Source organism: Hemitrygon akajei, chromosome 4 (assembly GCF_048418815.1).
Source record: "Hemitrygon akajei chromosome 4, sHemAka1.3, whole genome shotgun sequence".
NCBI lineage: Eukaryota > Metazoa > Chordata > Chondrichthyes > Myliobatiformes > Dasyatidae > Hemitrygon > Hemitrygon akajei.
The window spans coordinates 202,771,228-202,797,665 of record NC_133127.1 but is presented as its reverse complement, the minus strand read 5'-3'; the positions used below and the strand labels follow the sequence as shown (position 1 = coordinate 202,797,665).

At 41.1% G+C, this 26,438-nt stretch overlaps 1 protein-coding gene across 1 annotated transcript in view; it reads left to right on the top strand.

Annotated features, from left to right (window-relative positions):
* The window catches only part of LOC140726053 (aspartate aminotransferase, cytoplasmic-like), a 71,846-nt gene that overhangs the window by 3,246 nt on the left and 42,162 nt on the right, over window positions 1-26,438 (top strand). Inside the window, exons 2-8 of the mRNA XM_073041949.1 lie at window positions 1,398-1,579; window positions 3,237-3,360; window positions 7,363-7,472; window positions 11,598-11,702; window positions 13,384-13,534; window positions 14,521-14,686; window positions 20,476-20,587. Of these exons, the coding sequence (XP_072898050.1) occupies window positions 1,398-1,579; window positions 3,237-3,360; window positions 7,363-7,472; window positions 11,598-11,702; window positions 13,384-13,534; window positions 14,521-14,686; window positions 20,476-20,587 (950 nt within the window). The remainder of the gene's footprint in view (window positions 1-1,397; window positions 1,580-3,236; window positions 3,361-7,362; window positions 7,473-11,597; window positions 11,703-13,383; window positions 13,535-14,520; window positions 14,687-20,475; window positions 20,588-26,438) is intronic.

The following is a 26,438-nucleotide window of genomic DNA, read 5'->3' as shown; positions in this document are numbered from 1 at the left end:
GCCCTCTGGTATTAGATATTTCAACCATGGGAAACAGATACTCCCAGTCTACTCTATCTATGCCTCTCATAATGTTATGAACCTCTGTCTGATCTCCCCTTAGCCTCTGCTGCTTCAGAGAAAACAATTCAAGTTTATTCACCCTCTTGTGACAGCACATGCTGTCTAAACCAGGCAGAATCCTGGTAAAAGCAAGGATGTTATGTTGAGATTTTATAAAGCACTGGTGAGGCTTCACGGAATATTGAGAGCAGTTTTGGGCCCCTTAGCTGAAACGGGAGAGGGTTCAAAGTAGGTTAATGAAAATGATTCCAGAATTGAATGGCTAGTTATATGAAGAGCTTTAGATGGCTCTGGGCCTGTATTCACTAGAATTCAGAAGAATGAGGGTTGACGTAATTGAAACCTATCAAATGGTGAAAAGCCTTGATAGAATAGATGTGGAGAGGATGTTTGCTATGTTGGGAGAGTCTAAGACCAGAGGACACAGCTTCGGAATACAGGGTTGTCCTTTTTGAATGGAGATGAGGAGGAACTTCTTTAGTCAGAGAGTGGTGAATTTGTGGAATTCTTTGCCACAGGCAGCTGTGGAGGCCAGGTGTTTATGTATATTTAAAGCAGGTTGATAGATTCTTGACTGGCTGGTGCATGAAAGCATATGGGGAGAAGGCAGGAGATTGGGTCTAAGAGGAGAATTGGATCAGCCATGATGAAATGTGAGAGCAGACACGATGGGCTAAATGGCCTAGTTCTGCTCCTAAATCTTATGGTCTTATTGTTTAAACCTCTTCTGCACCCTCTGCAAAGCCGCAAAATCCTTCCGATAGTGGGGCGACCAGAAATGTATGCAATACTCCGGAAGTGACTTAACCAGAGTTTTATAAAATTGCAACATAACCTCTTGACTTTTGAACTCAGTGCCTTAAGAAGGTATTCCATAAGCCTTCTTAGCTACCCTACTGACCTGTGTAGCCACTTTCAAGGAGCTATGAACTTGGATTTCAAGAGCTCTCTGTTCAGCAACACTGTTAAGGACCTTGCCCTAACAGTATACTGTCTCCTTGCATTTGGCCTACCAGGGTGCAAAACATTACACTTATCTGAGTTAATTTCCATCTGCCATTTCTCTGCCCATATCTGCAAATGATTTGTATTGCGCTGTATTCTTTGCCAGACTTCTACCTTATTCACAACTGCAACAATCTTCCTGTCATCTGCATAACATGTCTTACAGACACTGTTGAAGTCTGAAAATAAGAAGCTAATTATTTAGGAAGAACAAGACATTTTTTAAAGATTGATTTTCAGAAAATGGAACCAATGTGGCCAAAAGTAAGGTGAAGTTTAGGATGAATACACCAAGGTCTTTTACAAAATGAAGTTATTGGTGTTTTCAGAATACTATGAGGATGATGGACAGCGTACAGTACTGCACGTGGTGAAAAAGGTTCAACGCTGCATCATCAATGATATAACATTAAATCATGAATATCTACCTAATCTAGGACTCTCAGAATTCAACAGGGCAGTTACTGCTTTATTACTAGGCAAAGACTGCACTGCTATTGTGGAAAGGAGGGTGAGTTATTCATTTCAGTTACTGTTTTAACAGTTTTTTCAATAATTGATATGACTTAAATTGCCAACTCAAAGTTCAAAGTAAATTTATTATCTAAGTATGTATGCGTCACCAAATACTACCTTGAAGTTCATTTTCGTGCAGGCATTCACAATAGAACAAGGGAATATGATCAAATCAATGAAAAACTACACACAAAGACTAACAAGCAATCAGTGTGAAAAAAGGTGACAAATTATGCAAATATAAAAAAATACTAATACTAAAAAATAAATAAGTAAACAAATAATACTGAGAATATTAAGTTCTGGAATCCTTGAGAGTCTATAGGTTGTGTACAGTGGTACTTTCAGTGTTGTGGTGAGTGAAGTTATCCCCTCTGGTTCAACAGCCTGATGGTTGAAAGGTAATAACTGTAACTGTACTTAGTGGTTCAGGACCTAAATCTTCAGTAACACCTACCTGATTGTAGTAGTGAGAAGAGAGCAGGGCCTGGATGATGGGGATCCTTGATAATGGATGCTGCTTTCTTGTAGCAGCGCTCTTTGTAGATGTGTTTCTGGTTGGGGAAAATCAGATAATTTTGTGGGTCCACACTCGTCTAAGAGTGTCTTTATGAAGTCTTTGACAATGTGATGTATTCATTCTGGTCCTTTGAAGAGTCCTCTAACAATAACACTAATTCTTTGGATGTATTGTCTGATTTATAAAACAAAGTTGCCAAATGTAATTTTTAAAAAGAAGATTATTATTTTGAACAAGAGTGCTGATGAAGGGTCTTGGTGGCCTGCTGGGTTCCCCCCAGCATTTTGTATGATTATCATTTTGAATGAAGGTTTTTTAATCTGGAACTCAGAATCAGGTTTAATATCACTGACATATGTTATGAAATTTCTTGTTCTGTGGCAGCAGTACAATGCAATATATAATAAAAGCTATAAATTAGAAAAAGAAATATACATAAAAGATTAAGTAGTAGTGCAAAAACATTTAAAACCGTGCACAGGAGTGTAATTTCTCACACTGGTATACTGCAACTTATCTCAAGACAACTACATACACAGTATGGATATTCCTCTGTGTTCCATTGAATCAATCAAAATGAATTTTGGAAGTGTAACATCAAGCACAAATGTTATCATATTGCATTATCTAGGAGAAATCTCTATCCTTACAATTCCCTCATGGAAGCAACGTTAATCAAAGTTGATTATAAAAAGCTGTGTGTGGTGAGCTGTAAGTTTACATACTGATTTTTGTGCTTTCAGCACTCAAGCACCATTTTCCAGAATTCTCTTTCTAACACCTAACTACCGGTAATTCCCACTGGCTCTTTGAACCCTATTACCTTGCCATGCTTTTGATAACCTCTAGTCTTTAGCCTCAATGTCTCATTATATGCCATTAATAAAACAACTTTTGATTGCTTCAGTGTGTTAATGTGACTAATTAAAGCAAAGATATTTTGACTTTGTTCATTGATCCAATCATAGGAAAACTAGTGGTTGCTTTAAATGTGGTACTTTAAACTATCAGAGGCTTGGGAAGTGTATTGTCTTAATGGTGGATGAAGACTACATAGGAAGGTCTCCATAAAATGGGGATAAAGGCTAAGAAAGTCATTCAGATTTCTTATTGTGTCTTCAATATCTCTCAGGCTGATAGTATACAGGTACCTGGAGGCAAAAGTGCTTTGTTCATCGGTGCCCAGTTTCTCCGTAAGTGGTACAACATGATCTCTCCTAAGACAGCTAGAGTGAATGTCTCCATCCCTTACTGGGGTGAGTCTGTCCTGTCCTTACAAGTGGTATTTGTGTTTTATTTTGTACTTTTTTGCCTAGTTGGTTATTCAGAATGCATCTTCATTAATTGGTTTTATTTTTATTTGTCCATTATTATAAAGATCATATGTTCATATAAAATTAACTTGCCTTTTGTCAATCCATTTTAAGTATTGTCTGTGACAACAAACAAAGCAATGGAGAGTGCGCTTTCTTCCAAACTATGAAGTTGCATTTCAGTCCCTGAGCATATATTTGGACAGGATAACCAGCTGATGGCCCAGAAAAAGACAGGAGAGCTGCTGCAACAGAGTTCAGACACTAAGTCAAGGACCTGGTCGCCTTCTCAAGCAGACACATAAGACCACATGGCAGAGTTTGACAGCCAAATGAGTTATCTTCAGAGTCTTGGGACATTCTTTATTCTTTATTCAACATCAGTAAGCAATAGATTGTCATACTTCTCTTCCTGTTGCTGTTTGTTGGTTCCTACTGTGCACATTGTTTGCAATATTTCATCTCAGAGGTCCTGTGCTTCTCTGATGGAATTTCTGTCAGTCTCTTCTGTTTTACTCACCTCAGTATTTTCCATTTCCTTTCTTGACATTGGTAAGTTACTGACTAAAACTCATATCTACATTATTTCCTTTGTCCATCCATTCCTCTGCCACCCACTACATTATAAAATCAAACTGCTTTCTCACCCCACCTTCCTGCTGCCTTAACAGGGATATAGTTCCTCTTGTCATTACTTACTACCCCATGAGCCTCCGCATTCTCTGCAACTTCCTCCATCTTCAGTGGGATCCTATCATCTTTACCTCTCAACCCACTCTACGCTTTCTGCAGGGATTGCTCCCTCCATGATTCCCTTGTCCATTCGTCCCTCTCCACTAATCTCCCTCTTGGCACATACCCCTGGAAGCAGCTGAAATGCTACACCTGCTCATTTACATCCTTCTTTACTTCCACTCAGGGGCCCAAACAGTCCTTCCAGGTGAGGCAAGACTTCATCTGTGAATCTGTTGGGGTTGTCTATTGTATCCGGTGCTTCCAATGAGGCCTCTTCTACATTGGTGAAACCCAACCTAAATTGGGGAACCGCATTGTGGAGTACCTCCACGCCATCCGCCAAAAGCAGAATTTCTTTGTGGCCAACTATTTTAATTCCTATCCCCATTCCTATTCTGATATGTCGATCCATGGCTTTCTCTTTTGACAGACAGACAGACATACTTTATTGATCCCGAGGGAAATTGGGTTTCGTTACAGCCGCACCAACCAAGAATAGTGAAGAAATATAGCAATATAAAACCATAAATAATTAAATAATAAGTTAATCATGCCAAGTGGAAATAAGTCCAGGACCAGCCTATTGGCACAGGGTGTCTGACACTCCGAGGGAGGAGTTGTAAAGTTTGATGGCCACAGGTAGGAATGACTTCCTCTGACGCTCAGTGTTACATCTTGGTGGAATGAGTCTCTGGCTGAATGTACTCCTGTGCCTAACCAGTACATTATGGAGTGGATGGGAGTCATTGTCCAAGATGGCATGCAACTTGGACAACATCCTCTTTTCAGACACCACCGTCAGAGAGTCCAGTTCCACCCCCACAACATCACTAGCCTTACGAATAAGTTTGTTGATTCTGTTGGTGTCTGCTACCCTCAGCCTGCTGCCCCAGCACACAACAGCAAACATGATAGCACTGGTCACCACAGCCTCGTAGAACATCCTCAGCATCGTCCGACAGATGTTAAAGGACCTCAGTCTCCTCAGGAAACAGAGACGGTTCTGACCCTTCTTGTAGACAGCCTCAGTGTCCTTTGACCAGTCCAGTTTATTGTCCATTCGTATCCCCAGGTATTTGTAATCCTCCACCATGTCCACACTGACCCCTTGGATGGAAACAGGGGTCACCGGTGCCTTAGCCCTCCTTAGGTCCACCACCAGCTCCTTAGTCTTTTTCACATTAAGCTGTCACGTCACGAGTTCACATGTCACGATGAGGCTACTCTCAAGGAGGACGAGCAGCACCTCATATTCCATCTGTGTAGCCACAACCTAATAGCATGAACATAGATTTCTCCTGGTAATTCTTTCCTCCCTCCTTCCCTCTTCTTCCATTCCCCAGTCTGGTCTCTTACTAGCCTATTGCCTCCCCTAGTGCCTCTCCTCCTTCACTTCCTCCCATGGTCCATTCTCGACTGTTCTCAGATTCTTTCTACAACATCCCTTTACCTTTCCCAATCTCATGGCTTCATCTATCGGCCTCTAGCTTATTCTGGCATCTTCTCCCTTTCTTTCTAGTCCCAATGAAGGGTCTCAGCCCAAAATGTCAACTGTTTGTTCATTCCCATGGATGGTGCCTGACCTGCTGAGTTCCTCCAGCATTTTGTATGTGTTGCTCTGTTCTCTCTGCTTCCTGATTCTGATGAAGGTTTGTTGCCTGTTTCTTTCCTGCACATGCTGTTGATAGCATTAATATTTTCTCTCACATGTCCAGCATCTGCTGCCATTTGATGTTAATTTATCAAAGAAATGTGAAGTACATTTTAACAGAAAAAAATATTTCACTAACTCCTTTCTCAAAGCAAACATATTTCTGTATTGATGTGAAGATCTTCAATTGGATATTCACATACATTTCCTATTGTGGAAAGTGACATTGAGGCCTGAACCAATGATCTGAAATAAGCATTCCAATTCCACTATGACAGTTATGCAAAATGATTTACACTACAAATCTGGTATAAGAAGCTTGTATCATTAATGGCAAGCATGCTATAAAAATATAGGTTCACTTATTTAAGGTAAGTAAATCTGTTGATTTTACTGCTTTTACCTAGTTACTGAATTAACCACTATGATAGCTTCCACCTTGAGCACTTATTCAAGAATTAGGGTTACTTGTCAAGCTAAATAATGAGCTTCCATTAACATCCATATCAATAAGAACATTTTGGAAAAAATACGCATAAACACAAATCATTAGTGCAGTCATTCCAACAGAGCACGCATCAGACACCTTCAAATTGCTCTTCAGATCACATACCATTCAGACTCTGAAATATAATCACCTTTCTGAAATTGTTGTCAAAGTCTTACAGCTTTTGACTCAACAGCATCCTCATGACAAAAGCTACAATTGGTTAGGAAGAGAGCTTGCCAGATTCTTCTCAAAGGCAATCAATGCCTGTCCTTCCCAAATCTTGCTAATCAACAAAAGCAGAAGTTTTGTAACGAATACAGTGCAGGGATAGGCCCTTCAACCCAGCATCTCTGTGCCACTCATGATGCTAATCTACACTAATCCCATCTGCCTGAGTGTGATCCATATCATTTATTCCCTTCCTATTCATCAATCAATCTAAATGCCTCTTTAACATGACTATTGTATCTCATCCTAGCATTTCTTTTTGTATGGCACTGTAAGCACCTACACTCTGTTTAAAAAAAACTTGCCTTGCACATCTTTACATTTTCTCCTTCCAATTTTAAACTATATCTTCTAATATTTCATCTTTCCAGTCTAGGGTAAAGACTTTATCTACGCTGTTTATGCCTCTTATAATTTTATATTCCCTCTACCAGCTTGGTCCTCAGCTTCCAAGGCACCAGTGAAAAAAATCTAAATTTGTAATATCTCTCTTTATAACTAATACCCTCTAATCCAGGCAGCACCCCGGTAAACTTTTCCTGTATGCTCTGCAAAGCCCCCTCATCCTTCCTATAATGTGGTGACCAGAACTGCACACCATGCTCTGGGTACAGCTGTAACATGATTTCCTGACTATCTTACTCTGCACCCTGATGCTGTAGGCCTTCTTTACCACCCTATCTACTTGTGCTGCTACTTTCATGGAGTGATTACACCCCGAGATTCCTCTGTAAATCATGCTATTTACTGCGTTATGGATATTTATGTAGCACATTGTTAGTTTTGTTTGTCCCTGTTGATTTCCAAAAGGGAATAAATTTTGTTTGCTTTGTTTATGTAGAGCATCATGCATCTGCCTTCTTTAAAGTTGGATTTGAAGTTTATAGCTACCGTTACTGGAATAATGATAAGCTTTGCTTGGCTTTGCCCCAGTTACTGGAGGACCTTGAGGTATGTGAAACCATTATCAGGATCCTGCAGATGGAGATCATATTGTGAACCTTATTAGTTACAGCATTCCCACATCTTTCGGCTTAAAAAAGATTTGGATTGAATATATGAAACTGGTATATTCAGAGAGTGATATAGTTATGCAGCACAGAAATAGGTTTGCTGATGACACAAAGGTTGGGGGTGTTGTGGATAGTATGGAGGGCAGTCAGAGGTTACAGCAGGATATCGATAGGATGCAAAACTGGGCTGAGAAAGGCATATGGAGTTCAACCCAAATAAATGTGAGGTGGTTCATTTTGGTAGGTCAAATATGATGGCAGAATATAGTATTAATGGTAAGACTCTTGGCAGTGTGGAGGATCAGAGGGATCTTGGGGTCCGAGTCCATAGAATACTCAAAGCTGCTGCGCAGATTGGCTGTGTGATTAAGAAGGCATACAATGTATTGGTCTTCATCAATCATGGGATTGAGTTCAAGAGCCGAGAGGTAATGTTACAGCTATATAGGACCCTGGTCAGACCCTACTTGAAGTACTGTGCTCATTTCTGGTCACCTCACTACAGGAAGAATGTGGAAATTATAGAAAGGGTGTAGAGGAAATTTTCAAGGATGTTACCTGGATTGGGGAGCATGCCTTATGAGAATAGGTTGAGTGAACTTGGCCTTTTCTTGGAGCGACGGAGGATGAGAGGTGACCTGATAGAGGTGTATAAAATGATGAGAGGCATTGACCATGTGGATGGTCAGAGACTTTTTCCCAGGGCTGAAATGGCTTGCATGAGAGGACACAGTTTTAAAGTGCTTGGAAGTAGGTACAGAAGAGATGTCAGGGGTAAGTTTTTTACGCAGAGAGTGGTGAGTGCGTGGAATGGGCTGCTAGCAATGGTGGTGAAGGCGGATACAATAAGGCTTTTAAGAAACTCTTGGATAGGTACATGGATCTTAGAAAAACAGAGGGCTATGAGTAACCTGAGGTAATTTCTAAAGTAAGTACATGTTCGGCACAGCATTGTGGGTCAAAGGGCCTGTATTGTGCAGCAGGTTTTCTATGTTCTATGATCTTTGGCCCAGCCCATACATGATGACCAAGATGCCCTTTAAACTATCCCATTTACCTGTATTTTGGCCCTCTAAAGTTTCCTACCCATGTGCCTGACCAAATATTTTAAAAAATGTACTGTAATTGTATAAACCAGGGAAGAATAAAAGAATAAACCAGGGAAGGTAGTGCACCCGTGGCTGACAAGGGAAATTAGGGATAGTATCATGTCCAAAGAAGAAACATACAAATTAGCCAGAAAAAGCGGCACACCTGAGGACTGGGAGAAGTTCAGAGTGCAGCAGAGGAGGACAAAGGGCTTAATTAGGAAAGGGAAAAAAGATTATGAGAGAAAGCTGGCAGGGAACATAAAAACTGACTGTAAAAGCTTTTATAGATATGTGAAAAGAAAAAGATTGGTCAAGACAAATGTAGGTCCCTTACAGTCAGAAACAGGTGAATTGGTCATAGGGAACAAAGACATGGCAGACCAATTGAATAACTACTTTGGTTCTGTCTTCACTAAGAAGGACATAAATAATCTTCCGGAAATAGTAAGGGACCGAGGGTCCAGTCAGATGGAGGAACTGAAGGAAATACATGTTAGTAGGGAAGTGGTGTTAGGTAAATTGAAGGGATTAAAGACAGATAAATCCCCAGGGCCAGATGGTCTGCATCCCAGAGTGCTTAAGGAAATAGCCCAAGAAATAGTGGATGCATTAGTGATAATTTTTCAAAACTCCTTAGATTCTGGATTAGTTCCGACAGGTAGGTAACCAAAACTACATATGATACTTCAATTGTGATCTAATTATTCATTTAAGGTGATGGAGGAAAGTCTAGGGGAGATTTCAGAGATAGGGCTTCTTATAATAGAGTGGTGGGTGCCTTGAATGCACTGCCAGGGAAGGTGTAAGATTCTGTGCGGTGTACTGTTCTATGTAACCACTGCTTGTACAGCTGTAATATTATTCCCAAACCCTTGGGTTCAGTTCCACAGCTGATGAAGGTGAGCAATGCCATACATTTTCTTCATCACCCTGTCTAACTGTTTTGCAACTTGCAGGGAACAATGTACTTATATACCCCTAGGTCCCTGTGTCCTTCAGTGGTCCCATAACTATGTCATTTATTGTGTTTGCTCTGGTTTGGTTTAACTTCCCAAATTACATTATTTCACATGGGTTTGAGTCAAATTTTATCTTAAAATTCTTTGCCCACTTTACCAGGTTCAAGCAGAATCAGAGGCATTGATGCTATCCAAGGCATCAGGCCTCATTGAGCTAAATAACTTATTGCTGCACTTCATCTCCATTCTAAAAAATGCTAAGAACGTTAAGAAAAAAACTGTTAAAATCCTTAATGGTTTACTCAAAGCAATGAAACTCCACAGTTTCAGATGTTTTCTTTCTGGGCTAAGAGTTGAGGAATGCAAACTAAATTGCTAAAAAAGTCTTCATGCTGCCAAGCCAGTAAGGGGTTGGGCAGATGACCAAAGGCTTAACTTAATGAATGCCTTTAAGGGAGAAAGAAAGATGGAGAGGTAGAATGCTCTTCCAGGCATTTTCTCAAGTTGGAATTGGGAATGTAGAAGAAGCTGGAATAGGATGAGCACCCCATTTAAGGGTTGCAGTCTGGAGCAAATTACAGGATTTTTTTAAAGTACATATTCAATCCTGGAATCTAAGCATCACTCTCAAGGCCACTGTTAATTGATCATCTCTCAATGCCTTTGAATTGAGTAACTTGCAAGGCCATTTCAGAGGTATTTAAGGGTCTACCACACTGGTGGGTCAGACTTGATGAGGTATTGGAGCAGCTTTTCTCGCCTCTAAGACATTTTTTTACAATAATTCACTATTTTACTCAACATTATTATTTGTTATTATTTTCTTTTTAATTGGTAGAATATTTACAGAAATTAAATTATTAGATAGATAGATTATTATACATAAGAACATAAGAAATAAGAGCAGGAGTAGGCCATCTGGCCCATTGAACCTGTACCACCATTCAATAAGATCATGGCTGATCTGTCCGTAAACTCAACTCCATCTACGTGCCTTTTCCCCATAACCCTTAATTCCCCTACTATGTAAAAATCTATCTAACTGTATCTTAAATATATTTAGTGAAGAAGCCTCAACTGTTCCCCTGAGCAGAGAATTCCACAGATTCACCACTCTCTGGAAAAAGCAGTTTCTCCTCATCTCTGTCCAAAATCTTCTACCCTGAATCTTGAGGCAATGTCCCCTAGTTCTAGTCTCACCTACCAATGGAAACAACTTTCCTACTTCTATCTTATCTATCCCTTTCAAAATTTTGTATGTTTCTATAAGATCCCTGCTTATTCTTCTGAATTCCAGAGAGTATAGTCCCAGGTGACTCAATCGCGCCTCATAGGTTAACCCTTTCATCTCTGGAATCAACCTGGTGAACCTCCTCTGCACTGCCTCCAAATCCAGTATATCCTTCCTAAAGTATGGAGACCAGAACTGTACACAGTACTCCAGGTGCGGCCTCGCCAGTACCCTGCATAATTGCAGCATGACCTCCCTGCTCTTGAATTCAATCCCTCTAGCAATGAAGGCCAACATTCCCTTTGATGATGGGATCAATTCTCTTACCAGTAATTTAATTACTGTGCCAACACCTAATGCTAAAAGATGCTGGACCAGAAGAATTTGAAAGCAAGTGATGATTTTAAAAATGAAGGAATAGCTACCGGTAACCAATGTAGGTGAGCAAACACAGACATGGAGAATGCAATTACAAACAAGAGAAAATATGCAGATGCTGGAAATCCATGCAACACACACTAAATGCTGGAGGAACTCAGCAAGCCAGGCAGCATCTATGGAAAAGAGTACAATGAAACATTGTACTCTTTTCGATAGATGCTGCTTAGACTGCTGAGTTCCTCCACTATGTTGTGTGTGTTGCATAGACATGGGGAAACCTGATGTGCAAGTCAGACAAGCATAGCAGAGTTCTTGTGGCCTCAGAGTTACAAAGTGTAGGACAAAATGTTGTGTCATGTCCATTAGGAAGGCATCATGGGTCCTTTCTATTCTTTCATCAGAAAGCTCCTGATTACTCCATAGTGTTGTTAAACGTTGTAGCTCATCAGCCAACAGCAATTGATCCAACTCCAGCTGAATGGATGCAGATCGCAGAGGTCATGAAGGTGAGGAGTATAATGTTAAACAATGGTGGTGTAGTGTATCCTACAGCATTGCTAAATTGAATTCCTTTCTTATATTGGTTTTAGTGCTTAATTCATTTATTCCGATGATGTATATAGTATATAGGAAGAGTCTGATGGAGTTACTTTGCAGGAACTGATTGATGCTTCCAGAAAATGTGCATAGCTGCAGTGCTCTAAAGTAATACCAATAATCACCCATAACCTTCTCTAAGGTATTACCAATAATTATTCATAGCCTTTTCTAAAGTGTCAGTGCTCTAAAGTATTGCCAATAATCATCCATAACCTTCTCTACAGTTAGTTGATGAATATAAATTGTTTATATCCAAAATGATGAGACTACTTATGAATAGTTTTAAGAAATTCAGTTTTTATAACATAATCTAAAAATGGTTAAGCTACAAATAATAGTTTACATAAAGATTTCCTCCATTCTTGTTCATCAGTAGTCACTAAATTCATTTGTAAGCATATGTCATCATTGGCAAAACAATGAGCTAGGGAGGGATATAGAACAGTAGGGCACAGGCTAGGCTCTTTGGTCCATGATTTCTCTAATGCCTTTTGCTTGCACATGACACATATCCTCTAGTTCCTGTATATTCATTCTTATGCAAAGCTTCTTGAATGCCACAATCGTATCTACTTCCACTACTACTTTGGCAGCACATTCTAGGCACTCACCACTGTGTAAAACAAAACAAAAGCTTGCCCTGGACATTTCCTTAAACTTTTCACCCTCATCTTAAAGCTATGCCCTCTAATATTTGACATTTCTACCCAGGGAAGTAGGTTTGGTTTATCTACCTTATCTCTGCCTTTCTTTATTTTATAAACTATCAGATCTCCCCTTAGCCTCTGATGCTCCAGAGAATTCAATTCAAGTTAGTCCCTCCTCACTTTCTAGTTAATACCTTTTAATCCAGAAGAATCCTGGTGCCTGAACTAAACCCTCTACAAAGCCTCCACATCCTCTTTGTAATGGAGCACTAGAACTGCAGTGTAATCAGAGTTCTATACAACTGTATCATGAATTCCTGGTTCTTATACACTATGTCCCTAGTGCAAAGAGAAGTATGTCATTTCCCATCTTTACTACACTATTCATTTGCATTGCCAGTTCCCTAAGGTCCCCCTATACGTCAGTACTGCTAAGGAACCTGATATTTACTGTATACTTCATCCTTATATTTGACCTTCTAAAGTGCAGCACCTCACACATTCTTGGATTAAACTGCAGCTGCCAATTTCCTGCCGATATATGTAACTGCTCTGGATCTTGCTGTATTCTTTTATAGCCCTCTACACCAATCTTGTTGTCATCTGCAAACTTACTAACCCTCGTATCTACATTTTCAACCAAGTAACTTAGATACATCACAAATAGCAGAAGTCTCAGCACTGATCCCTAGTCTGAGTGATATGGATGATCCTCTTCCCTTTGTTTTCCTGCCAACTGTGCAACTCTTGCATTCAAATATTTATTTCTTGATCTCAGTCTTGAATAAACTCATTTGACCATTCACAGATGACAGATCCAAAGATATCTTCTGGTATAGAAATTTCTCCTCTCAGTCCTAATTGATCAACTGCTTAGATTATTTACCAAAGAGACAGTTGCTCTACAAGTTCTGACTAATATTTTCCCTTTTATTTTCAGAGAAAGAACCAATTTCCTTTCTTCTACTCAACTGCACAAGGCTTAGCTACGGGGGATGTGCAGAGGGATGCCTGGCCAGTGCGATATTTTGTCAATGAACGCTTCGAGCTATTTTGTGCCCAGTCATTTTCCAAGAATTTCACCTTGTACAGTATGTCCCTTACAGCCCCTTACAGCTCAGTGTCTAGAGTTAAGATTGTGGTTAGCTGTCTTTTCCTGGAAGAAATGCTTTCAGATTGAAGTGAATGTTCTCCCACCCTCCCATTGAAAGTTTACCTTAGCAACCAAAGGCATGATTGCATTTCTGTTTTTGAAGCAGGCATTAAGGGAAGTGGCAGAATGCAAATTAGTGGAAAGCCAAGAGAAAGATAAGGAGACTGATATAAACTTTGTCATAATGAGGAGTTGGTGAAGTCAAGAAGAGCTTGTTTAGGGGCAGAAATTTGTGGTTGAGGGAGATACAGTGGAGTAGAAAAGGGAAACTGGCAATAATTTGAGAAATGTTTGTAGTATGGAAATCAAGGTTGAGGCAGATGTAAAGAGGAAATGATAATTGAGTATTGCAGATGGTTATAAATATAGAAATAAAGCCATTACTTCTGAATAGATTCACTTAAATGCTCAAACCATACATTAAAGATGATGAGAAGTGGATAGGTTTAGGAAGAAATTATAGAACTTAACTCACAGCTGAAGATTGCCAGTGTGGAACAAAAGCAGTAGAGAAAAGCAAAGAGTTGTCATAGTAGGAATAAAAGTGGATAATTCTACATGGCTTAAATAGATGTATCCCAGGCTAGCATAGAAATCAAGGAGGAGATTGTACATAGGGCAGAGAACAATGTGGTACAGAAACAAGCCCTTTGGCCCACGATGCCATGCTGTTTTAAATTCACCTTGGTTCAATGTTGTATGATCAATTCACTCCCCAACATTGTTTCCCGTTTGGTAAAGAAACATGCCCGTCTTTTGTGAGGTTTGTTGAGGCCAGTAAGAAAGTAATAGTACAGAATGGCTATTGGTATACAAGATTCTGAGTTGATTATTGGACCCATAGGGAGGAGATGTAGGGGAACGAAGTGATTCATTATAAAGTGGCCTGTCTATTAATCAAATAATTTCCATCCTTTTGTCCAGGTGAAAGAGTTGGAAGCCTAACAATAGTTACAAGGAATAATCACACTCTGATCACTATCCGATCACAAATAGAAGAACTGGCACGACATACGTGGTCAAATCCTCCATGGATTGGAGCCCATATCATAGCAACAGTTCTGAATAACCCAGCCTTCTTCACTGAGTGGTGAGGATCAGATTGTTCTAAGAGATGAGAAAGAAAATCTATGATAAAGACGCTTGTGAAGCTCACTGGTGGAATGGCTAGTTCCTGTGCTATACTGTTCTATTTTGTCTGATATGTTTAAGGGTACAACAATTGTGAGGTTAGAGGATTGTGTATGCAATCATCTCTGTAATTCACAATAGTTTCTACTATTCTATAGGATAACCTATGCCCAGTAAATTTGCACAGTATGATATTGAGCTGTAATTGATGAATAAATATTAGCTGACAACAGAAAAACTCCCCTGCTTATTTTACAAATAATGGGTGTTAATCTCTCACTGTAATATTTTCACAATGACGAGAGTGCTGGCCAATGATTTTAAACATATAACAATAACAGCACGGAAACAGGCCATCTCGGCCCTTCTAGTCTGTGCCGAACGCTCACTCTCACCTAGTCCAACCGACCTGCACTCAGCCCATAAGCCTCCATTCCTTTCCTGTCCATATACCTATCCAATTTTACTTTAAATGACAGTATCGTACCTGCCTCTACCACTTCTACTGGAAGTTTTTCCACACAGCTACCATTCTCTGAGTAAAGAAATTCCCCCTCGTGTTACCCTTAAACTTTTGCCCCCTAACTCTCAACTCATGTCCTCTTGTTTGAATCTCCCCTACTCTCAATGGAAAAAGCCTATCCATGTCAACTCTATCTATTCCCCTCATAATTTTAAATACCTCCACCAAGTTCCCCCTCAACCTTCTATGCTCCAAAGAATAAAGACCTAACTTGTTCAACCTTTCTCTGTAACTTAGGTGCTGAAACCGAGGTACATTCTAGTAAATCTTCTCTGTACTCTCTCTATTTTGTTGACATCTTTCCTATAATTCGGTGACCAGAACTGTACACAATACTCCAAATTTATAATTTATTTTTTTATTGAAGTTCATCAAACAAACATTTCCATAAGATGTATTTCAGACATTGTACATATATATCATATAATCATATATATCACAAAATCTCCACAAAGTATTTATCTGGGGTATACACTTATAGAAAAGAGTGGAAAGAAAAAACAAGCAAAAGGAAAGAACTATGTACAAATACGGAGTGATCTTTTTTTTTACAACAGTTTCATTGATTTGTGAGAATAAAATCAGGCCTATGAGGCATTATGTAGTTAAACCATTTTTCCCACTATGAATCAAATTGTTCCAGCTTATGATTAACAGATGCTGTTATCTTCTCCATTTTGTAAACGTCCATTGTAATTTCCATCCATGTATTTAAAGTTGGGCTCTCCTGTGATAACCATTTCCTAGTAAGAGTCTTTTTACCAGCCACCAACAGTATATTCATTAAATATTTATCTCTTTTCAACCATTCTTGAGGTATATATCCAAAATATATGGTCTTACTCTCCAAGGGTATTTCACATTTAAAGATGTCTTGTAGGGCATTGTGTTTGATAGTTTTTGATAACAGGGCAGTCCCAAAAAATATGATGATGATTTGCATTTTGATTTCCACAATTTCTCCAGCAAACAGGGAGGTTACCATCATAATGGGATTTCTGAGAGGGTGTAATAAAATATCTTATCAAGTTTTTCCATCCAAACTCCCTCCTTTTCTGTGAACTGGTACACTTCCATTGATACCTCCATATTATTGTCCATTCTTCCTCAGATATAATTATCCCTCCTTCCTTCTCCCATTTTGTTTTAATGTATGAAGTAGAATGTGTCTTAAGATTTGACAACCCCTTATACATGCTTGAAATGATTCTGCTACCATTATCTGAATTATATGCTTTTCTAAAGAGCTCTATCAAGCATGTATTTGCCTTGGTTACATTTTTAAGCATCTACTGCATTCTTCAATGCCCTACCATTTACCATGTATGTCCTATTTTGATTAGTCCTACCAAAATGTACCACCTCACACTTATCAGCATTAAACTCCATCTGCCATCTTTCAGCCCCCTCTTCTAACTGGCCTAAATCTCTCTGCAAGTTTTGAAAACCTACCACAATGCCACCTATCTTAGTATCATCTGCATACTTACTAATCATTAATGTATATGACAAACAGCATTGGACCCAGTACAGATCCCTGAGGTACACCGCTAGATACCGGCCTCCAATCTGACAAACAGTTATCCACCACTACTCTCTGGCATCTCCTATCCAGCCACTGTTGAATCCATTTTACTACTTCAGTATTAATACCTAACGATTAAACCTTCCTAACTAACCTTCCATGTGGATACTTGTCAAAGGCCTTACTGAAGTCCATATAGACAACATCTACTGCTTTACCCTTGTCAACTTTCCCAGTAACCTCTTCAAAAAATTCAATAAGGTTTGTCAAACATGACCTTCCATGCACAAATCCATGTTGACTGTTCCTAATCAGACCCTGTCTATCCAGATAATTATATATACCATCTTTAAGAATATTTTCCATTAATTTACCCACCACTGACGTCAAACTTACAGGCCGATAATTGCCACGTTTACTCTTAGAACCCTTTTTAAACAATGGAACAACATGAGCAATATGCCAGTCCTCTGGCGCCATTCCCGTTTCTAATGACATTTGAAATATTTCTGTCAGTGCCCCTGCTATTTCTAGATTAACTTCCCTCAAGGTGCTAAGGAATATCCTGTCAGGACGTGGAGATTTATCCACTTTTATATTCCTTAAAAGCACCAGTACTTCCTCCCCTTTAATCATCATTGTTTCCATAACTTCCCTACTTAATTGCCTTAACTTACACAATTCAATATCCTTCTTCTTAGTGAATATCGAAGAAAATTAATTGTTCAAAATCTCCCCCATCTCTTTTGGCGGTCCACTCTGATTCTGCGAGGGACCAATTTTATCCCTCACTATCCTTTTGCTATTAGTATAACTGTAGAAACCCTTTGGATTTATTTTCACCTTACTTGCCAAAGCAACCTCATATCTTCTTTTAGCTTTTTTAATTTCTTTCTTAAGATTCTTTTTACATTCTTTATATTCCTTGAGCACCTCATTTACTCCATGCTGCCTATATTTATTGTAGAAATCTCTCTTCTTCTGAACCAAGTTTCCAATATCCCTTGAAAACCATGGCTCTCTCAAACTTTTAACCTTTCCTTTCAACCTAACAGGAACATAAAGAATCAGTACCCTCAAAATTTCACCTTTAAATGACCTCCATTTCTCTATTACATCCTTTCCATAAAACAAATTGTCCCAATCCACTCCTAAATCCTTTCACATCTCCTCAAAGTTAGCCTTTCTCCAATCAAAAATCTCAACCCTGGGTCCAGTCCTATCCTTCTCCATAATTATATTGAAACTAATGGCATTGTGATCACTGGACCCGAAGTGCTCCCCAACACATACCTCCATCACCTGACCTATCTCATTCCCTAACAGGAGATCCACCACTGCCCCTTCTCTAGTTGGTACCTCTATGTATTGCTGCAAAAAATTATCCTGCACACATTTTACAAACTCCAAACCATCCAGCCCTTTTACAGAATGGGCTTCCCAGTCTATGTGTGGAAAATTAAAATCTCCCACAATCACAACCCTGTGCTTACTACAAATATCTGCTATCTCCTTACAAATTTGCTCCTCCAATTCTCGCTCCCCATTAGGTGGCCTATAATACACCCCTATAAGTTTTACTACACCTTTCCCATTCCTCAATTCCACCCAAAAATAGTCTCCCTAGATGAGCCCTCGGATCTATCCTGCCAAAGCACAGCTGTTATATTTTCTCTGAGAAGCAATGCAACACCTCCCCCTTTTGTTCCTCCGACTCTATCACACCTGAAGCAATGAAATCCAGGAATATTTAGTTGCCAATCACACCCCTCCTGCAATCATGTTTCACTAATAGCTACAACATCATATTTCCAGGTATCAATCCATGCTCTAAGCTCATCCACCTTTCTTACAATGCTCTTAGCATTCAAATAAATGCATTTAAGAAATTTTCCACCTCTTACTCTCTGTTTATCACTAACGGTGCAAACAACTTTACTATCTTCTTTTTCTTCCTTCTCCCATATATCTGTTCCTACACACTGGTTCCCCTCCCCCCTTGTATCTAGTTTAAATCCACTGGAGCCTCTCTAGCAAACCTACCTGCAATAATATTTGTGCCCCTCCAGTTCAGGTGTAAACCGTCCCGCCGGAACAGGTCCCACCTTCCCGGGAAAATTGCCCAATTATCTATAAATCTGAAGACCTCCCTCCTGCACCACGTCTTCAGCCATGTGTTGATCTGCGCTATCTTACTATTTCTAAACTCACCTGCACGTGGTACTGCTAACAATCCTGAGATTGCTATCCTAGAGGTCCTGTCCTTTAACTTGGCGCCTAACTCTCTAAACTCACCTTTCAGGACCTCCTCACTCTTCCTACCCACGTCATTGGTCCCTACATGGACCACGACATCCGGCTACTTACCCTCCCTCTTGAGAATACTGAGAACTCGATCCGAGGTATTGCGGACCCTGGCACCAGGGAGGCAACAGACCATCCGGGATTTCAGATCTCTTCCACAGAACCTCTTATCTGTCCACCTAACTATCGAATCCCCTATCACTGCTGCTCTCCTCTTTTCCCTCCTTCCCTTCTGAGCTGAGAGTCCAGCCTTGGTGCCAGAGACGCGACCACTGCAACTCTTCCCTGGTAGGTCGTCCCCACCAACAGTATCCAAAACAGTGTACTTATTATTGATGGGAAAGGCCACAGGAGTGCTCAGCTCATTTGTCTAATCCCCTTCCCTCTCCTGACAATCACCCAGCTACCTGTCTCCGGACTCTTAAGGGTGACTATCTCCTTGTAACTCCTGTTTATTTCTGCCTCTGCCTCTGCCTCCCGAATGATCTGAAGTTCATCCAGCTTCAGCTCCACTTACAGTTCCTTAACATGGTTTGTCAGGAGCTGCAGCTGGATGCATCTTTTGCAGGTGTAGTCATCGGGGACAATCGTGCTTGCCCTGACTTCCCACGTACTGCAAATGGAGCACTCAACTGCCCTAACTGCTGCCTCAATTACCTACTCCTAAGGTAATTAAATTAATTAAAGGAACTTACCCGGCCTTACCTCACTTGGAGTGAAGCTCGTCCTCAGCCTCTGCTCACCAAAGCCTCTCGAGCCAAGGCCTTCCTACTCTATCTCCTGCTACACCATCGCCCGCTACTCTGTTAGAATATAATACTGAGAGAAAAACAAAGTTTTCCTGAAAGTGTGGTGGGGGCATCCAGAACTAGATGAAACAGTCTCAAAATTGAGGAGCGACCTTTTAGAACAGATGTAAGGAGAATTTTTTTTTAGCCAAAGAGTGATGAATCTGTGGAATGCTTTGCCACAGACTGCAATGGAGGTCAAGTCCGTGGGTATATTCAAAGCGGAAATTGATAGTTTCCTGATTGGTTGGGCATCTCGGGATATGTTGAGAGGGCAGGTATATGGGGTTGAATGGGATCTGGGATCAGCCATAATGAAATGGTGGAGAGGACTTGATGGGTTGATAGGCCTAATTCTGCTCCTATGTCTGGTGGTCTTACGATCTTTTGAAGGAGAGTTATCTCAAGAATTTGGAACAACACAAAAAAGCTAGTGGAGCTCTGTTGTTGGGCAGAATCAGTGGAAGGAAATGAACAGTTAAGTGTTGACCCGAAACATGAACTATGTAAGTTCTGCCAGACCCCCTGAGTCCCTCCATCTTTTTGTGTGTTGTTCCAGATTCCAGCACCTACAGCCTCTCAGGAATTTCCTTTCTCTTGTTCCATAGGCAGGAAAATCTGAAGAAAATGGCTGAGCGCCTGATGCTGACTAAAGAGAAATTGAAGGAAGAGTTGCGGATACTGGGAACACCAGGATCTTGGGAACACATTACCAAGCAGGTTGGCTTGTATATCTTTCCTGGATTCACAGGCAAGTACTTAACCAGGTTTAGAGCATTTTATAGTGGAAAACAGTAAGTGATACATCAGGTGTAGAGTGCTTTACAGCAGAAAACAGAGTCATAGAAACATACTGCAGTACAGAAACAAGCCCTTGGGCCCATCTAGTCCATGCCAAAATTATTTAAACTGCCTACTCCCAATGATCTGCACCGAGACCATAGCTCTCCATATCCCTACCATCCTCATACCTATCCAGACTTCTCTGAAGTGTTGAAATTGAGTGGCTTAGACCACTTATGCTGGCAGCTCATTCCACACTCGTATAACCCTCTGAGTGGTTTCCCCTCATGTTATCCTTAAACATCTCACCTTTCACCCTTAACCCATGACCTCTGGTTGTAGTACCACCCAACCTGAGTGAAAAAAGTCTGCTTGCATTTACCCTATCTATACCCCTCATACTTTGTATACCTCTATCTCATTTCCTCTCAATCTGCTATGTTCTAACCTATACAGTCTAACATATACAGTCTAAAATACAGTTCTAATCTATTCAGTCTTCTCTTATAACTCAGGTCCTCCAAACTCAGCAACATCCTGTACACTTTCTCTGTACTCTTTCAACTTTATTTACATCTTTCCTGTGGGTAGGTAACCAAAACCGTACACAATACTCCAAATTAAGCCTCACCAATGCATTATACAACCTCAATACCTTCTGTACTCAGTACATTGAGCTTTCTTTACAACACCATCTACCTGTGATGTCACTTTCAATGAATTATGTACCTGTATTCCCAGATCCCTTTGTTCTACCACACTCCTCAGTGCCCTACCGTTCACTGTGTAAAACCTACCCTGGCTGGTCCTACCAAAGTGGAATACCTCGCACTTGTCTGCATTAAATTCCATCTACCATTTTTAAGCCCATTTTTCCAGCTGATGCAGATCCACTCTGCAAGCTATGATAGCTTCCTTTGCTGTCCACTACACCCCAAATTTTGGTGTTATCTGCAAATTTGCTGATCCAGTTAATCATGTTATCATCCAGATCTTTGATATAGAAGACAAACAACAAAGGACCCAGCACTGATCACTGTGGCACAGCAATAGTCATAGATCTCCAGTCAGAGAAGCAATCCACTACTATCACTCCCTGGCTTCTCCCACAAAGCCAATGTCTAATCCAGTTTACTACCTCATCCTGAGTGCTGAGCGACAGAATTTTCTTGAACAGCCTCCCATGCGAGATCTTGTCCAATGCCTTACAAAAGTCCATGTAGACAACATCCATTACCTTGCCTTCATCCACTTTCCAGGTAACTTCCTTGAAGAACTCCATTAAGATAGGTTAGACGTGACCTACCATGCCCGAAGCAATGCTGACAATCCTTAATCAGTCCATGTCTATCTAAATACTTACATATCAGGTCCCTTAGAAGAGCTTCCAATAACTTTAACACAACTGATATCAGATTCATAACTTATTGGTAAGTATAACACCTGTTTCTGTTACCCTTTTTTAAACAGTGGACCAATATTAGCTATCCTCCAATCCTCTGGTACCTCTCCTGTCACTAAGGATGTTTAAAATAGAAACATAGAAAACCTACAGCACAATACAGGCCCTTTGGCCCACAATGCTGTGCTGAACATGTACCTACTTTAGAAATTACCTCGGGTTACCCATAGCACTCTATTTTTCTAAGCTCCATGTACCTATTTAGAAGTCTCTTAAAAGACCCTATTGTATCCGCCTCCACTACCGCCGCCGACAGCCTATTCCACGCACTCTCTGTTTAAAAGAACTTACCCCTGACATTTCCTGTGTACCTCATTCCATGCACCTTAAAACTGTGCCATCTCATGTTAGCCATTTCAGCCCTGGTAAAAAACCTCTGACTATCCACATGATCAATGCCTCTCATCATCTTATACATCTCTATCAGGTCACCTCTCATCCTACGTCACTCCAAGGAGAAAAGGCCAAGTTCACTCAACCTATTCTCATAAGGCGTGCTCCCCAATCCAGGAAACATCTTTGTAAATCTCCTCTGTACCCTTTCTATAGTTTCCACATCATTCTTGTAGTGAGGTGACCAGAAATGAGTGCAGTACTCCAAGTGGGGTCTGACCAGGTCCTATATAGCTGTAACATTACCTCTCAGCTCTTAAACCCAATCCCACAATTGATGAAGGCCAATACACCGTATGCTTTCTTAACCACACAGTCAACCTGTGCAGCAGCTTTGAGTGTCCTATGGACTTGGAACCCAAGATATCTCTGCTAGGGTTCAGGCAGTGTAGGATCCAAGGGAATACCTTGTCAGGCCTTGGGGATTTATCAACTGTGATTTCCAAACACCTCCTCCTCCTCTGTTATATGTATAGGGCCCATGAAGTTGATGCCACTTTGCTTCACTTCTATAGACTATATTTACTCCATTTCCTGAGTAAATACATGCAAAGAATGAATTTAAGGTCCATCATATGTTTTGACTCCACAAGTGGATCACCAGAGGATCAATTTTGCCCCTAGCAGTCCTTTTGCTCTTCACATACCTGTAGCAAATGTCACTCCACTCTTTAAGAAGGGAGGAGGACAAAAGAGAGGAAATTATAGGCCAGTTAGCATAACCCCAGTGGCTGGGAAAGTGTTGAAGTCTATTGTTAAGAATGAGGTTTTGGGGTACTTGGAGACTAATGATAAAATAAGTCAAAGTCAGCATGATTTCCGTGAAGGGAAATCTTTCCTAACAAATCTGTTAGAGTTGTTCAAGGAAGTAACTAGCTGGGTGAACAAAGGAGAGGCAGTTGATGTTATTTACTTGGATTTTCAGAAGGCATTTGTTAAGGTGCCTCACATGGGGCTACTTAACAAGATAAAATCCTATGGTGTTACAGGAAAGATACTAGCATGGATAGAGGAATGGCTGACAGGCAGGAGGCAATGAATAAGAATAAAGGGGAACTTTTCTGGTTGGCTGCCAGTGACTAGTCGTGTTCCTCAGGTGTCAATATTGGGACCGTTACATTTCATGTTGTTTGTCAATGATTTAGATAATGAAATTGTTGGTTTTATGGCAAAGTTTGCAGATGATGTGAAGATAGGTGGAGGGGAAGGTAGTGCTGAGGAAGCAACATGATTGCAGCAGGACTTTGACAAATTGGAAGAATAAGAAAAAAGTGACAGATGGAATACAGTGTTGAGAAATGTGTGATAATGCATTTTGGTAAAAGGAACAATAGAAATAGAAATAGAAAACCTACAGCATAATACAGGTCCTTCAGCCCACAAAGTTGTGCCGAACATGTCCCTACCTTAGAAATTACTAGGCTTACTCATTGCCCTCTATTTTTCCAAGCTCCATGTACTTATCAAGAAGTCTCTTAAAAGGCCCTATCCTATCCGCCTCCACCACCATTGCTGGCAGCCCATTTCATGCACCTACCACTCACTGCGTAAAAAACTTAACCCTGACATCTCCTCAGCACCTTAAACCTGTGTCCTCTTGTGGCAACTATTTCAGCCCTGGGAAAAAGCCTCTGACTATCCACACGATCAATGCCTCTCATCATCTTATACAGCTCTATCAGGTCACCTCTCATCCTCCGTCGCTTCAAGGAGAAAAGGCCGAGTTCACTCAGCGTGTTTTCATAAGGCATGCTCCCCAATCCAGGCAACATCCTTGTAAATCTCCTCTGCCCACTTTCTATGGCTTCCACATCCTTCCTGTAGTGAGGCGACCAGAACTGTTATGTGCTGGGGCAGCAGGCTGAGGGTAGCAGACACCAACAGAATCAACAAATTCATTCATAAGGCCAGTGATGTTGTGGGTGTGGAACTGTGCCAACGTTGCATTTGCTTTCTTTACCAAACTCATCCTTTGAATTTACATTCTAAAAGTGTTGCATGAGGACACCCTTTGCAGCTCAGATTTTTTTTATTTTCTCCCTATTTAGATAATAGACTGCGCTAATAGTCCGAGAGGTAATGTTGCAGCTATATAGGACCCTGGGTAGACCCCACATGGAGTACTGTGCTCAGACAGACAGACAGACAGACAGACATACTTTATTGATCCCGAGGGAAATTGGGTTTTGTTACAGCCGCGCCAACCAAGAATAGTGAAGAAATATAGCAATATAAAACCATAAATAATTTAATAATAATAAGTTAATCATGCCAAGTGGAAATAAGTCCAGGACCAGCCTATTGGCACAGGGTGTCTAACACTCCGAGGGAGGAGTTGTAAAGTTTGATGGCCACAGGTAGGAATGACTTCCTCTGACGCTCAGTGTTACATCTCGGTGGAATGAGTCTCTGGCTAAATGTACTCCTGTGCCTAACCAGTACATTATGGAGTGGATGGGAGTCATTGTCCAAGATGGCATGCAACAAATTCATTCATAAGGCCAGTGATGTTGTGGGTGTGGAACTGTGCCAACGTTGCATTTGCTTTCTTTACCAAACTCATCCTTTGAATTTACATTCTAAAAGTGTTGCACGAGGACACCCTTTGCAGCTCTGATTTTTTTAATTTTCTGCCTATTTAGATAATAGTCTGCACTAATAGTCCGAGAGGTAATGTTGCAGCTATATAGGACCCTGGGTAGACCCCACATAGTCTAGGGTGCAACTTACAGACTGCGCGTCATTGTTTCTAGCTCTGTGTGTAGCACATCGCTACATTGGTGATCCCAACGGTCCAAACGGGATTTGGACCAAAGATGATCGACTCTTCATCTGTTCACGCAGTTTCGCTAAAACTGCCAACTTTCTGGATGCTGCGACCACGCATGTGGTTTGACCAAGCAGAAGCCCAGTTCCAGATTCGGCAGATATCCTCTGATTCCACGTGTTACTACCACGTGGTGAGCTCCCTTGACCAAGAGGCTGCTGCCCAGGTTGCAGATTTCATACAGTCGCCCCCGGAAGAAGGCAAATATGAAGCATTCAAAGCGCTGCTCATTGGGACCTTTGACCTCTCACGGCGTGAGCGAGGTGCCCGCTTGCTGCACCTGGATGGTTTGGGAGACAGGCTGCCATCAGCATTGATGAACGAGATGCTGGCCCTGGCTGAAGGACACAAGCCCTGCTTCATGTTCGAGCAGGCGTTCCTAGAGCAACTGCCCAAGGACATACATCTGCTACTGGCCGACGCAGGTTTCAGTTATCCTCGTAAGGTGGCGGCCTGGGCAGACGTGCTGTGGAAAGCCAAGAGGGAGAGCGGGGCATCCATCGGACAGATTACCAAGCCACGCGTCCAACAGCAGGCTAGACCAGGTCCTGCAACGGAGCGCACGCAACCCAGAGGCAGGGGTGAGGAGCCCAACGAACAATGGTGCTTCTACCGCACATCGCTACAGGGTGAAGTTTCAGGTGTGGCGTTTGATGACTGGAGATTGATGTGGGGTAGTGTTTGAGCGGTGGTGTTTGAGGCGTATAATTTGAGGCATGCAGTTTGAGGAGTGGAATTAAAGTTGTCTTGATTGATGGGTGGTGCTTTGAGGTGTGGTGTTTGAGGTTTGGAGTTTTAGGGGTGGAGTCTGAGGGTTGGAGTTTGAGGCGAGTAATTAGACAGGTGGAATTGATGCCTGGAATTTCAGGAGTGGAGTTTGAGGGGGGAGATTGAGGGACAGAGTTGGAGCGGTGAAGTTTGAGGCATAAATTTGAGGCGTGGAGGGTTGGTGGTTGAGGGGCGGAGTATGAGGCATGGATTTTGTGGCATTGAGTTTCAATGGTGGAGTTTGAGGCGTGTTGCTTGAGAGGTGGAGTTTGAGGCCTTGACTTGGAGGTGTGGAGTTTGACTGGTTGGGTTAAAAGGGTGGAATTTGAGGTATGGGG